The sequence below is a fragment of the Chelonia mydas genome, chromosome 6 (genome assembly GCF_015237465.2).
Source record: "Chelonia mydas isolate rCheMyd1 chromosome 6, rCheMyd1.pri.v2, whole genome shotgun sequence".
Classification (NCBI taxonomy): domain Eukaryota; kingdom Metazoa; phylum Chordata; order Testudines; family Cheloniidae; genus Chelonia; species Chelonia mydas.
This window is the reverse complement of record NC_051246.2, coordinates 43,927,379-43,940,282: the sequence shown is the minus strand read 5'-3', so window position 1 is coordinate 43,940,282 and position 12,904 is coordinate 43,927,379. Positions and strand designations below refer to the sequence as shown.

General features: G+C 38.9%; 1 protein-coding gene across 1 annotated transcript in view; it reads right to left on the bottom strand.

Annotated features, from left to right (window-relative positions):
* DCDC1 (doublecortin domain containing 1) overlaps nucleotides 1-12,904 on the bottom strand; it is a 369,285-nt gene that overhangs the window by 170,361 nt on the left and 186,020 nt on the right. Inside the window, exon 13 of the mRNA XM_043549349.1 lies at nucleotides 4,869-5,006. Coding sequence (XP_043405284.1) covers nucleotides 4,869-5,006 — 138 coding nt within the window. The remainder of the gene's footprint in view (nucleotides 1-4,868; nucleotides 5,007-12,904) is intronic.

The window sequence follows — 12,904 nt, the reverse complement described above, 5'->3', positions numbered from 1 at the left end:
GACTTTTATCTTGCCATGAGCTCTGTATGAGCAGAGACATGCCCCCACATGAAGTCCTACTGACTTCAGTGGGACCCCAATTGGGCACAGGGATGTGTTGATATAGAGCTCATTGCAGAAGTGGGGCCTTGGATGCTTAATGTTAAATGGATGAATCAGGAAATTTTACTACTTTAAGTGAAGCAATAAAAAATAAAACCTGAATCACTTCTCACAAGCCATATTTATTGGTTAGATGTAGATATAGATAAATGAGCGACAGAATTTATCTCAGGGGTGCCCAAACCACAGCTTGCGAGTCGCATGCGCCTCTTTTACAGTTAAAGTGGCCTCCCCTTTCTCTACCTACCATACGGGGTGGGGGCAGCTTGGGGCTTCTGCCCTGCAGTGGGGTGGTGGGGCGAAGCCCTTCTTCTGCCCCATGTGGAGCGTGCCTGCCGAGGCTTAGGGCTTCAGCAGACGTGGGCTGAAGCCCCGAGATCCCCCCTCCCTGCAGGGCGGAAGCCCTGAGCCCCAGCAGATGCCTCCCATGGGGCTGAAGCCCTGAGCCCTGCGAGGTGCCTCCCACAGGGCTGAAGCTCTGAGCCCCGGCAGGTGCTTCCCATGGGGCAGAAGTCCCAAGACACCCACAGGGATGAAGCCCTGAGCCATGGTAGGCATGTCCTGGCTCTTGAACTTCTGAAGATTGTTGTATGGGCTCGGAGGGGCAGTAAGTTTGGCCACCCTAATATACAGACATATGCACATATCTCATATAAAAATTAAAACTGTTATAGAATGAGATATTTGCTTTTAACCTTATTCTAGATCTCCTCTCAGAAACAGACACGCAAAGAATCCTGTTTATATGGTGCTATTCCAGGCTCAAACAGTTAAATGGATGTGCCCCCTCCCCTGAGTGATGTGCCACTTACACTACAGCTACACCTTTTAGGAAAATAAGTACAGTACAAGTAGCGTACAATTTCCCACAGTGTTAGCAATATGCTTCTGCTTGACAAGTGTGCAATGGCTGTCTTGTTGCAGATCATTTGACTTGAACTCGATAGGGCTGGTTTGGCATTCTGTGACTGGTTACATTCATTCAGAGGTGAAGTTCCACAACAAAATGACCTGAGGGAAGCAATTAGTATTCAGAATAGGGTTGCCAACCCTCCACGATTGTCCTGGAGTCCCCAGGAATTAAAGATTGATCTTTCATTAAAGATTATATCATGAGAGGAAATCTCCAGGAATGCGTCCAAACAAAATTGGCAACCATAATTCAGAACTAGAATAGGCCCTCTGGCATGTGAATGGGATCTGTGCAAGGCTGCAATAATTTCTGGTATGTAATTTGGTACAAATCAAGCACATTACAAAACTGATAATATTAGCCAATAAAATTTTGGTTTTAGTCTCTATTCTTTAAAATTCTGTAATTTTTGGGACAACTGCAACTGCATGACTCTTAATATGACAAATACATAAAATTTAGTGCATTTATGAACTCTTTAAAGTTTGGAAATAGTGTATTGGCTGAAATACAGTTGGGCAATGGAAGCTCTCAGCTCTCCAATAGTTCAATTTTGCAAAGATTAGCAAACAGTTTAGCCCCATATTAGTGCTGTGTTTTTCAGCAAGGATGAGAGAACACACATTCAAAAGTGAGAAAACAGCAGGGTCCAGCTTTCCATGATTTAGTTCCTGTTCTTGTGTAGGGCTCAGCAAACCCCTAAAGCTGCCCATCAACCAAGTATAGCCAAAGCACAGTCCACTTTGGACATGCCTCTTCTTGTCCTTAGCATGCTCCCTCTGCTGGTAGCTGAGAAAACAGAGGTATAATTGATTTTTCAGTCTGGTGGCAGTTTTGAAAAAAATTTAAAAAATAAAAATTGGTTCAGTTCAAACCAAACTTGAAATGTTTCAGAATTTCTGGTGAAGTGAAAAAAGTCAGTTTTAGGTCTGTTTCAGAGCGGGGATTCTAATCTGGGTCTCGCACATCCCATCTGAGTGTCCTAACTACCTGGTTCAAGGTTATGGGGGAAGTGGGGCGCAGCAGCAGCACTAACAGCCCCTTCTTCTCTTCACCAGCTACAGTGCTATTTACACCTTGTAGAGGGCTATGTGGAAATGTACTCTACATGCTGTCAAAAGCAGCATGCAGTGTAGACATACCTTAAAAGAGCCAGTGAGGCACAGCTTAGGTGAGTAAAGAACATGCTTGAAGGGTGTGGTTATATATGTGAGTACATACCCTACATACACTCTACTCCTCCAAGCCATGCCTTGTTGTCTACACTGCTATTTTAGCTATGTAGTATGCTGCTGCTGGAGCCTTTCCCCTCTGCAGGGAAAGACCCCCGCAGCACGAAAGGCTCTGGAAGGGAGGAGGCAGCAAAGAAAGGCTCTGCCAGCCCTCTGCTGCTGAATCCCTTCCCCACCACAAGGAAAGATTCCGGCAGTGCAGAAAGGCAAGGGGGAGGCTCAGACTTTCCTCGTTGTCTTTCCCTGCCATAGCCTTTCCTTGCTACAGTGAAAGGCTCCAGCAGTCGGCAGCTGCTGAAGCTCTTCTCCACTGTCTCCACTCTGCCAGAGCCTTTCTCTAACACACATAGCTACACACTGCAGTGTGGATGCCGCAGGTTTTTCACTGAGCTGTGTACCTACACATACCCCCATATGCTGCTGCCAATAGTGTCTAGTGTAGAAGTAGCCTAAAAATTAATAAAAGGAGTACTTGTGCCACCTTAGAGACTAACAGCTCACTTCATCGGATGCTGTAGCTCACAAAAGCTTATGCTCAAATAAATTTGTTAGTCTCTAAGGTGCCACAAGTACTCCTTTTCTTTTCGCGAATACAGACTAACATGGCTGCTACTCTGAAACCTAAAAATTAATGTGAGTTGTGTGACTAAATCTGCCATGCAATGAGAAAAAAATAGAGTCCAATATGCTGAACATGTTGTATACGCTGATTTTTTAGTACTTTTATGTGAACTATGAGAAGTTCACAGTGTTATTTTCTAATTTTACTTACTAATTTACAGTACAACCTCAGTGTTATGAACATCTTGGGAACGGAGGTTGTTCGTTACTCTGAAATATTCGTACCTGAACAAAACATTATGGTTGTTCTTTCAAAAGTTTACAACTGAACATTGCCATAATATACCTTTGAAACTTTACTACGCAGAAGAAAAATGCTGTTTTCCCCTTTTTTTAGTAGTTTATGTTTAACACAGTACTGAACTGCTTGACAAAGCGCTGACTGGGATGATTTAGTTGGGGATTGGTCCTGCTTTGAGCAGGGGGTTGGACTAGATGACCTCCTGAGGTCCCTTCCAATCCTGATATTCTATGATTCTATGAACTGTGCCTGCTTTTTTGGGGCGGGAGGTGTCTCTTCTGCTGCCTGACTGTGTACTTCTGGCTCCAAATGAGGAGTGTGGTTGACTGGTCAGTTCAGAACTCTGGTGTTCATAACTCTGAGGTTCTACTGTAGTTGTTTTTTTGTACTATAACATGGATTATTCAAATACATTGGTAATAATTCACTTCCTGAGAAGCAACAAGATAGGAATTAAGTTTAAAAATGTTGTCTTCATTAGCTAAGACAAATACCAGACTACCATAATAGCAACTGCTAATAGCTTGTCCAATTTCCATCACCAATGTATAGTACAAGAAAGAAGTTTACAAGATTTAAGGTTACTTTCTTTTCCAACGCATTACATAATGTAACAAATATATTTTGCTTGATATTAATCCAGAGCTGAAAGCATAACGTAAAACACAGAAGATAATGGCTAGTATCAGTATGTCTCCTTTCTCCAAAATACAGCAACTTCACACAGCAAATTAGGGCAAAATTTTGCATTGGTTTATCTGGATCCTCCCTCCCGCCCTCCACCTCTTTCTTTTTATCCTTACTTTCAGCCTATCCTTTTTGTCTTCTCTATCAAATGGTGGCCACAAGAAAGATATCATTATTTGCAAAGGTTTCAGCAGAAAGGTAGTCCCTGCATTTTGATCTAAATACTATCAGCTTGTTTTCAGTCCAGTCTCCTCCGAAACAGTGTTTTACAGCTGGGCTCTGACCAGTGAGCATGCTTTGTTGCTGGCACCTAGAAGTCTTATTCTGTACTTCACCAGCTGCATCTTAACTGCTGAGCACAGCTGTTTTGGTAGGTTGTGGAAGAACAAGTGGTCTTTGAAAAAAACAAAAAACAGCACTTGATCCATTAAGTGCTCTCTAGATTAGTATCAGGATTCTAATTTCGTCCACTAGCAAAAAAGGAACAGCAGAAAATATTAATACCATCCTTTATCTTTTTTTTAAAAAGTGGGTTGCCTGTGTGTTGCATGAGTTATAGCTCCTATAAGGAACTGACCCTTGACTCCATGTAAAATTAACTCCATAGTCTAAACTGGGGGTGATGAAACTATCCATCTAGCCAAAGCTCCAGTGGCCGCCTTCCCTGTTGTAAGGTATAAAGAGACCCTGCACAGCCAGGCTCCATGTCACATGGAAGATATGTGCCCCTGTGCAGATTCCCAGCTTTCTATTCTTTCCCAAACCCCCAATGCAGCGGAACCCCAAGTAGGCTTGGGGAGGTGGGGACAAGATTCACCCCAAGGGGAGAATTCATATTTTGAATTTTAAAAAATCTAACTTTAATATAATAGAGTCTGACCAAAGTTATCAAGAAAAAGCTGCCATAATGACGTTATCATTAGCCCACGAAATAGAGACCCCTGAAATAGCCCAAAACACTGCAGAGTGCAAAGCCTAATTGTGATGCCTCTTATAATTATTCTTCCCTTTTATGCCAGTGAATTTCATTTATTGCCACTAAAATTGATATCCTATCTGATCAATACAATACCTTTGTGATCAGCCACATGTTAGCCAGAGGCCACAGTGTTGATGGGAAACGTAGATCCCGATAGTCCTTTCTTCTGGGAAGTGCCTTCCTCATTTTATCCATGGCAACAGAGACATGAAAAACTACCTGGGAATCAGCCTAAATATATTAAAAAAAACAAAAGGATTACTGTAATTGGTATTTTAAATTAATACTACTAGCAAAGTTCAGCAAATACTACAAAATGCCTGCTAATGTACTATACAATCTTAGCATTCTACTGAAGACACAGTATTTTGTACTGTACAGGTTCTGAGTAAGATGATTTGGCCAACAGATGTAAGTATACATGAAGAAATATTTGTGTATGATGCTAATAATAAATAAATTGGATTACAACATATTATGGTTTCATCAATTTAAGGGCTGAGGGCGTCTTGGCCATGAATCCCAAACAAGACACCAAGCACTGTTGCATTCCCCTAAGAGCAGACCTTCATCCTAGTCTCCCCCTTGCTCTGAAAGGTAACTAACCTGCACTGGGTCTAAATGCAGTGCAACATACTTCTTCCAGTACATCTACAGTGACAGACAGAAAATGGTCCTACAGTATTGATTATGTGACCTGTATGTTAAAACCTCACATTAGAAGAACAGTTACAGTGAAATAGATACATTATTTTAGCTATGCTGTAGATTGAATCAACTAATGTACTTAATATTGTACTACCCAATTACAACTAATTTTAATGTAATTAAAATAAAAACTATAAGAATACTTAAAAATCTGGTATATAGTAATATAATCATTATAACTTTGAAGTTACATGTTCCTACTCTAGTAGTGAGAATTGCCCCTGCCAATCAACTAATAATTTTCTAAGTACTTGAATATGGAGATAATAATCTGAAAGAAGCTCTCACTTTATTAATGGAGTTTTATCCCATCAAGGCACACAGATTTACACACACAAGTCCCATTAGTTACAGATATAAGACCATTCTGCAACAAAATTTGAATGTCCTATGATTTCTCTTCAATAGGTTTGGGATACACTAGTTAACACAAACACTACTTGATGTTTTCACTAGAAATTATTAGTGAATGATGGAGGTATAAATCTGTATATGAGAAAAACAAGGGCCAGATCCTTGGCCCCATTAAATCTTTTCTCGCCATCCTGAAGAGACATGTAACATACAGGTCATACTATATTCAATTCCCCAGCACCTTCAGAACCTAAGTGAGTATGACCAGCTGCAAATGAGGTAGAGAAAATTGTATTGCTCCCCCTGAAAATTGACTCTATTACCACACAGACAGACAGCTCAGTCCAGATCTCCACAATCTTATCTGCAAAATAATTTGAAAAAACTTCACAGTGTCAGACGCTGCGATGAAAAGCAAATAGTCTCAGTCTAGTAGATTGTTTCCAACTCAAAACAGTTCTGTTGCTCAGAATTTTGAGAATCCTATGGAAACATAGAAACCTTCTGGACATATTATATGCATATAAATATTCAATAATAACTACAGTAGGACACTGAAACCCCAGTGAGGATCTGAGGCCTATTGTGCTATACAAACACAAGGTCCCCACCCTGAATTCCTCCCACTTCAGCAGCTGTAGGTCACTTAGTGATTTCCAAGGATGAATGCAAGGAAGCAGGTGTTTAGGAGTCACTATATAAATAGTTAAGGATAACAGATCATTATAATGTCTCCCACAGATCAGCAGAGCAGTCCGTCACAAGACAGCATTCTTCCCCAGAGCCTTTGAATCCTTACAGGTTCCATTAGTCTTTGATGAAAGACCACCAAAACAGGCCCTTCACCCTGACAGGAAAGGAGCATGATAGCATCAAAATAGGTTTTTATTCTGATTAACAACTGAGGACCAGATCCTCAGATGGTGTAAATCAGTATAACTCCCCTGAAGCTAATGCAGCTGAAGATCTGACCCTGAATATTTATAAGAAATGAAGATGCTGATAAAAAGGTGATAAGATCTTCCGTTATTTTTGGCTATATATATATTTTTGACAATATAAAAAAATCCCATATAAATAAAATACACTTAGTACGCTTTTAGGAGATCAAAAATGTATATCTTTGCCAGAATAAATTGTAAGCTGCACTGGCAAAGCAGCAGAAGCAGAACGTAAGTGAATACGATTGGGCACAATCTATTACTTGAAGTGAAATCTTAGAAGTCTCTATACCCAGTGACTGACAAGATCCCTTTGTCCTCAAAGAATGCTCTCTGTAGAGGCACATCATGCTTCCAATAAACACTGGAGGTCCATCATGTCTTAACACTTGCAATATGACCCTTTTTAATATGTTTGAGGAGAGAAAAGCTTTTGAATGAACCACATTATTCAACATCTTTATAAGCTTCTAAGACAAGGCTATAGTAACAAAAAACAATGTTCTGCTTCCTATTGTTAAGAGGAAGTGAAAGGAAATGAATAGACTCATTGTTCACCCTCAGAATCCCACCTGGATGGAATTATACTTATTTTAAATGAGACTGTGCGTAAATTAGCAGTGTTTCATCTGTAATATAAGGACTACTGATGTATAAGTCAAAACACTCACTTTTCAATGACTGCTTCCATGAAATTTATGACCCAAATATTTTGTATAACCACAACGAGACAGCATTAATGAAGAAATACAGATTAATATAATGGAGATTTAACCTAGAATTTCTGTATTGGAAGTGCTATACACTTCTAACAAGTCTGAAATACAATGATCAGTATCTCTTGTGATTAGGATAAAATTCAATGGGTCAACAGTAATTCAAATAAGGACAATGTAGTTATTGCAGATGATATTGGCCCTATGTACTTGGCGAGGTGATTAAAGTTTCACTGGAAATAAATTGCTTCTTTGACTTCAAGTACAGAGTCTCCAGCAGAACCATTTTTAAACCATAGAGATGTAGTAATGAAACTATCTGCCACGAGCTTGCGCCCACATGCATCAGCTGCTGTTGGTGGGCTTCTGAATTGCAAATGAACAGAAAAGCCTAATCAGAAAGGATGTTCAGAACCCAAACTAAGCACCCAAAAAGAAGGGGGGGGAAATAAAAATCCCAGCCTGAAATGAGATATTAGATAAGAATAGTGATGTGGGAAAAATGTGTTGTTGACTTACTTCTAATCCACTCCCGTCTGAAAGCAAATGGGGTGGAGCATATTGTTGAGGCTGGCAAAGCAGCAGAAGCAGAACATAAACACATTTGGCACAGAGATATTTGATTTCATATTACCCGTTAGCCAGCAGCAGGCAGATCTTACAAGGGAATCCCCACAGTTATTGAACAATGACAACGAATATTCTACTAATCCTCCTCCAAAGGTTCCAGGCTTAAGACAGCACTCTTACTCAACCTCACTATTATAAATTGCTATCAGATATCAGAGGTTTCACCACAACTGGGTGGAAGATTTGTTGGGTTGGAATTAGACACAAGTATCATTATGCTCTGTGCCTCTTTGTATAACACCTGCTGCAAGCCCCTATATTCTTGTTATCACTACCACAGGTTTTAATCTTTTAACATTTGGTTTAGTGGTGCAGCAGTGAGGAAGAACTGGCCCTTTGTATTCATCACAGGCTGGCACCCAGGACTTACACCATGCTGTTCATCAGGAGATAATAAAGCTGGACAGTACCCAAGTGACACTAGATAAAGAAGCAACAGCATGTTCCTCTCACCAGCCTCAGATCATGTTAAAAACCTGCAGAGCTTGGAAGCATAGAAGCAACACTGGCCATTAACTTTCTTATTTGAGATTTCACCTTCTTTATTATATTTGATAGTTTTGCTTCAGACTATCAGCCCATGACAGTGAACTGGAGAGATGTGACTTGAGTGAGTTAGTGTGCTCAAAAAAGCATTAGAAATTGCCTTGAAAAATTATATTAATAGCATGTGCTGTGATACGCTAAGCTGTACTATCACATACCACACAGTACCTTGTTTCTATGACACATACTATTAAACATAAGCCCACAAATAGAAGCAAGCAATACATCCATTCCACCCTCCAATAAAATTATTACTTTAAAATTTTTCCTTTCAGAAAAAAGGCAAAGGGATAAAGCATATGGTGTAGCCATAAACAATAATATTGGAAATTGTTCAAGCAAAGCCAAGTTATCATAGAGAACAACATCTGAAAAAATTCATTTACTAACATTAGCTGAGACTTGGTCTGTAAAAAGGGACTTGTTACTTTACTGTTATTATTTACAGCTAGTTGTTCTCAACCAGTGGTACACGTACCCCTGAGGGTACGCAGAGGTCTTCCAGGGGTTACATCAACTCATCTAGTTATTTGCCTAGTTTTACAACAGGCTACATAAAATCCACTAGTGAAGTCAGAACAAACTAAAATTTCATGCAATGGTTTGTTTATACTGCTCTATATTCTATACACTGAAATGTAAGTACAATATTTATATTTCAATTGATTTATTTTATAATTATATGGTATAAATGTGAAAGTAAGCAATTTTTCAGTAATAGTGTGCTGTGACACTTGTACTTTTATATCTGATTTTGTAAGCAAGTAGTTTTTAAGTAAGGTGAAACTTGGGGTATGCACGACAAATCAGATTCCTGAAAGGGACACAGTAGTCTGGAAATTTTGAGAGCCACTGATTTACACAGCACTATAAATATGCATTTAAGTGAGCTGACTGTAGGTATTTCAGCACATTGTGAATGATGCATTTTTATATTGAGCAGGAATTCTCTAAGGGAGTGATAGCACTGAAGTTACAAGGGCAGATTAATTGACTGAAAGCAATGTAAGGAGGTGCAAATTACACATCTCTTTGAGAGCTTGGGCCTTGTGGAGGAGTCACCCTGAGAAGGACAGGTGAGAATATTAGCTATCCTCAACCCTGTTTCCTGCCAGCAGTAATGGTAACAGATTTAACTATGGACAGGGATTATAGGAGCCTTACTGGTAGAGGCTGCTCAGAGGATGTACTGAATCCATGCATTGTTTAACCATTCTGGCCACACCTTTTTGGCTTCCTGGAGAGGGCTGGCCCTCTAGAGGCCTTTTGGTAGAGGAGACGTTGTTGCTATTTCTCAGCGCTGTAGTCTTGCCTCTCCTCTAGCTACACCCCTAATGACAACAGCAGGGAAGTTCTATGCCACTGAAGGTTATCCCCTGCAGTAGGGTGATTCTCCTCTGCCCAGTTACATCAGCTTTCTAACCAGAGTCCAAGCTGACTGTGTTAAACTTAAAGGAAATATTACTTTATTACTTTCTTTCCTTTTGTAAAATTGTCTTTCAAGAGATGACTAATGACCAAGTAAGAGAAAGAGATTGATAAATATGTGGTTCTCCTCTCACTTATATCAGTGTAATTCAAGAGTAATTCCAATGAAATCAGTAGAACTACACTAGTATACAACTGGTGCAAATGAGAGGAGAAACAGGCCACTGGCATCAGTGCTTTCTGCAACTGCTATAGGGAAAAGTGGCAAGAGAAAAAGTTCTCTTATTTTATCTTCCTCCATGTGAATTTTTTTCCAGGCATTGCAATAGAGAATGTCCAAGAAGATGCTTGATCAGCATCAATTTTTTAAAAAACATTATCTAAAGTCACATTGCTGCTGTCTTTAATGGGCTATAAGACCGATTCTTTTAATTCAAAATTACTTGACTTTGATAAAAAGTAGAATCTCTTGGTGGATGTACAAATGCATTGGAATTTAATATTGTAGCGCGTCAGAGAATGATAGCTTAAAGATTAATTTGAGTTATTAATACAGTGCTATTTCATATCACAGAATAAAGAGAATAACCTCAAAACAGCTAATATGTAATATTAGTGAGTTACCATTATCTGAAGATTTTTAGAATTTATACTAGATGCTGAATTCAAGGTGAGATTTTTAAAATCACCTGAAGTGAGTTCTGAGCACAAATTGACATCCACTTGGGTGCTTCTGAAAATCCCTCCTCTTCACCACACTGTTAAATATTTTAGAATCCCATTAAAGAATAGGTCATCTATCATGCTCATCCATCTTCTTTTTAAGCTGAAATTTAATTTGTGACACTCATTTCTATTACTGACAGAGAGAAAGTTATACAAGTAGTGCAAAGGTTTTCTCAAATATAAGGGATGATGGGGGTTCATATCTTTTTGGACTTGGCCAGGATTACTACTTCATGCCAGAGAAGATTTCTGAATCATTGATCAGAGTTTCTATCAGTAGGCATTTAGGCGTCACAGTATTTCTTTTCTGGCTAAACTGTATTATTGTTGAACACTATATTATATATCGATAATATAATAAGATTAATAACCTTCAACAAACACAAATAGCTTAATATTCAGAATATATATATATATATATTCTGAATATGAACCTGCTGTAACTTTTTTTGAATGAGTACCAAAATAAAAGTAGTGACGACAGATTTGGATGAATGGTTTGGAAGATGATGTATTATTTCATATTTCCTGAATATGAATAGTTTAGTTCCTGAAAGGAGAGTTGCTTGGATAGCTATGCTTGGATTTCAGATCTTCTTTAAAACAAGATACAGAAACTTCAAGTGGGAATATTGTCAAATGGTGGTAGCAATGACTTACTTGCCGGTGAAACAACATGTAGCAGTGCAGTGTGACTTTTTTCTTAGTACTCTTTTTTAATATTGACAGCCTTCGTGTGACATGTTTAGAGGACTTGAATTTGACAAAATAATTGTATTAAAAGTATTAAACAGTTAAAGCAGGACTCAGGTGGTACTTAGGCCATGAGCTGGATCTCTGCACAGAGTGAATTTTATCAAACGTTGATTGACTGAGTAGAATATACAACTTCCTTTAACATTAGTGGGAACTGAGGACTTAAAGCCCTATACAGCACCTTGAAATTTTACCATTATGTCACAAATATGAGTGGAAACAATTCAGGAACTTGTGCACTAAAGTTTAAATTGCTCTTCATATTTAGTAAAAGGTCAAGCATATAGAAGTGTATGTGAGGTCCAAAATTATAGTTTCTCCAAGACTTCCTTTGTTAAAAGTACAATATGATGAATTCCACAAAAGCAGTGTGAATGGACAAATAACCTGACCTGAGAAAGTGCCCAAGGATGACATCTGCTGATGGCCATCTATCCCACCTTGCTGATGTACAGGCCAATCTTCCTCACCGGTGACAAAAGAGCAACAGGTTGTAATTGTCAGGGTTATCTGTAGCCCCAGATGTACGCATTGGGATTGTATGTCATAAATTCTACTCAGTGGGAAATATTTTATTTTTAATCTTCTATTGACAAGTAACAGCTAGGGGTTGAGCAATAATATCTATATCTGAAGTCAATTTTTAAATGTATGTATCCAGAACATCTGAGCCTTTTCCTTTTTACTGTGTAATCTTCTTAGTGTCTTCTGCACCTCATTGAGCTCCAAGGTTCGCAAATACAGAATACTGTAGATATCCAGCATCTCTGCCCTGAATTTAGCTTTAAAGGAGTCTCTCTTGAGAATATCAAATTATCATTCACAATACACTGTTCACCCCCAGATGTGTAATTGTTGAATGCTCTCACCCTGTTTCAAAATGGATAAGCCTCAATAGGTTAGTACAGTTGTAGTTTTTAAGCTTATATTAACTATCCCATTCTCTTTCTCCTAAGGTTTGTTTCTCATATTTTATTGTAGGTAGTTATTAGTAGTATTCAGATGTTTTATCTTTTACCCTATTGCTGATCTATAGATTTATGCATCTCAAGGTCACTTTGGAACCTGTTTATACCAGACACTAGAAGCATAATCAATACATCATGCTAATATATAAACAATATCAGGTAACATAAAAATGGTGCTTTAGATAACCATAGTTTAAACACAGTAAACTATGCTGTTGCCCCACTCCACAGAAAACAACGCTTTGCATTGTCACAGAAGCAGCCCTGCAGAATACAGATCGGTGCAGATTGCTCCCCTAAATGCCTCTCCTGGCATCATGTCTGTGTTCCCCCATTGCAGCAGAACTGGTGCAGTT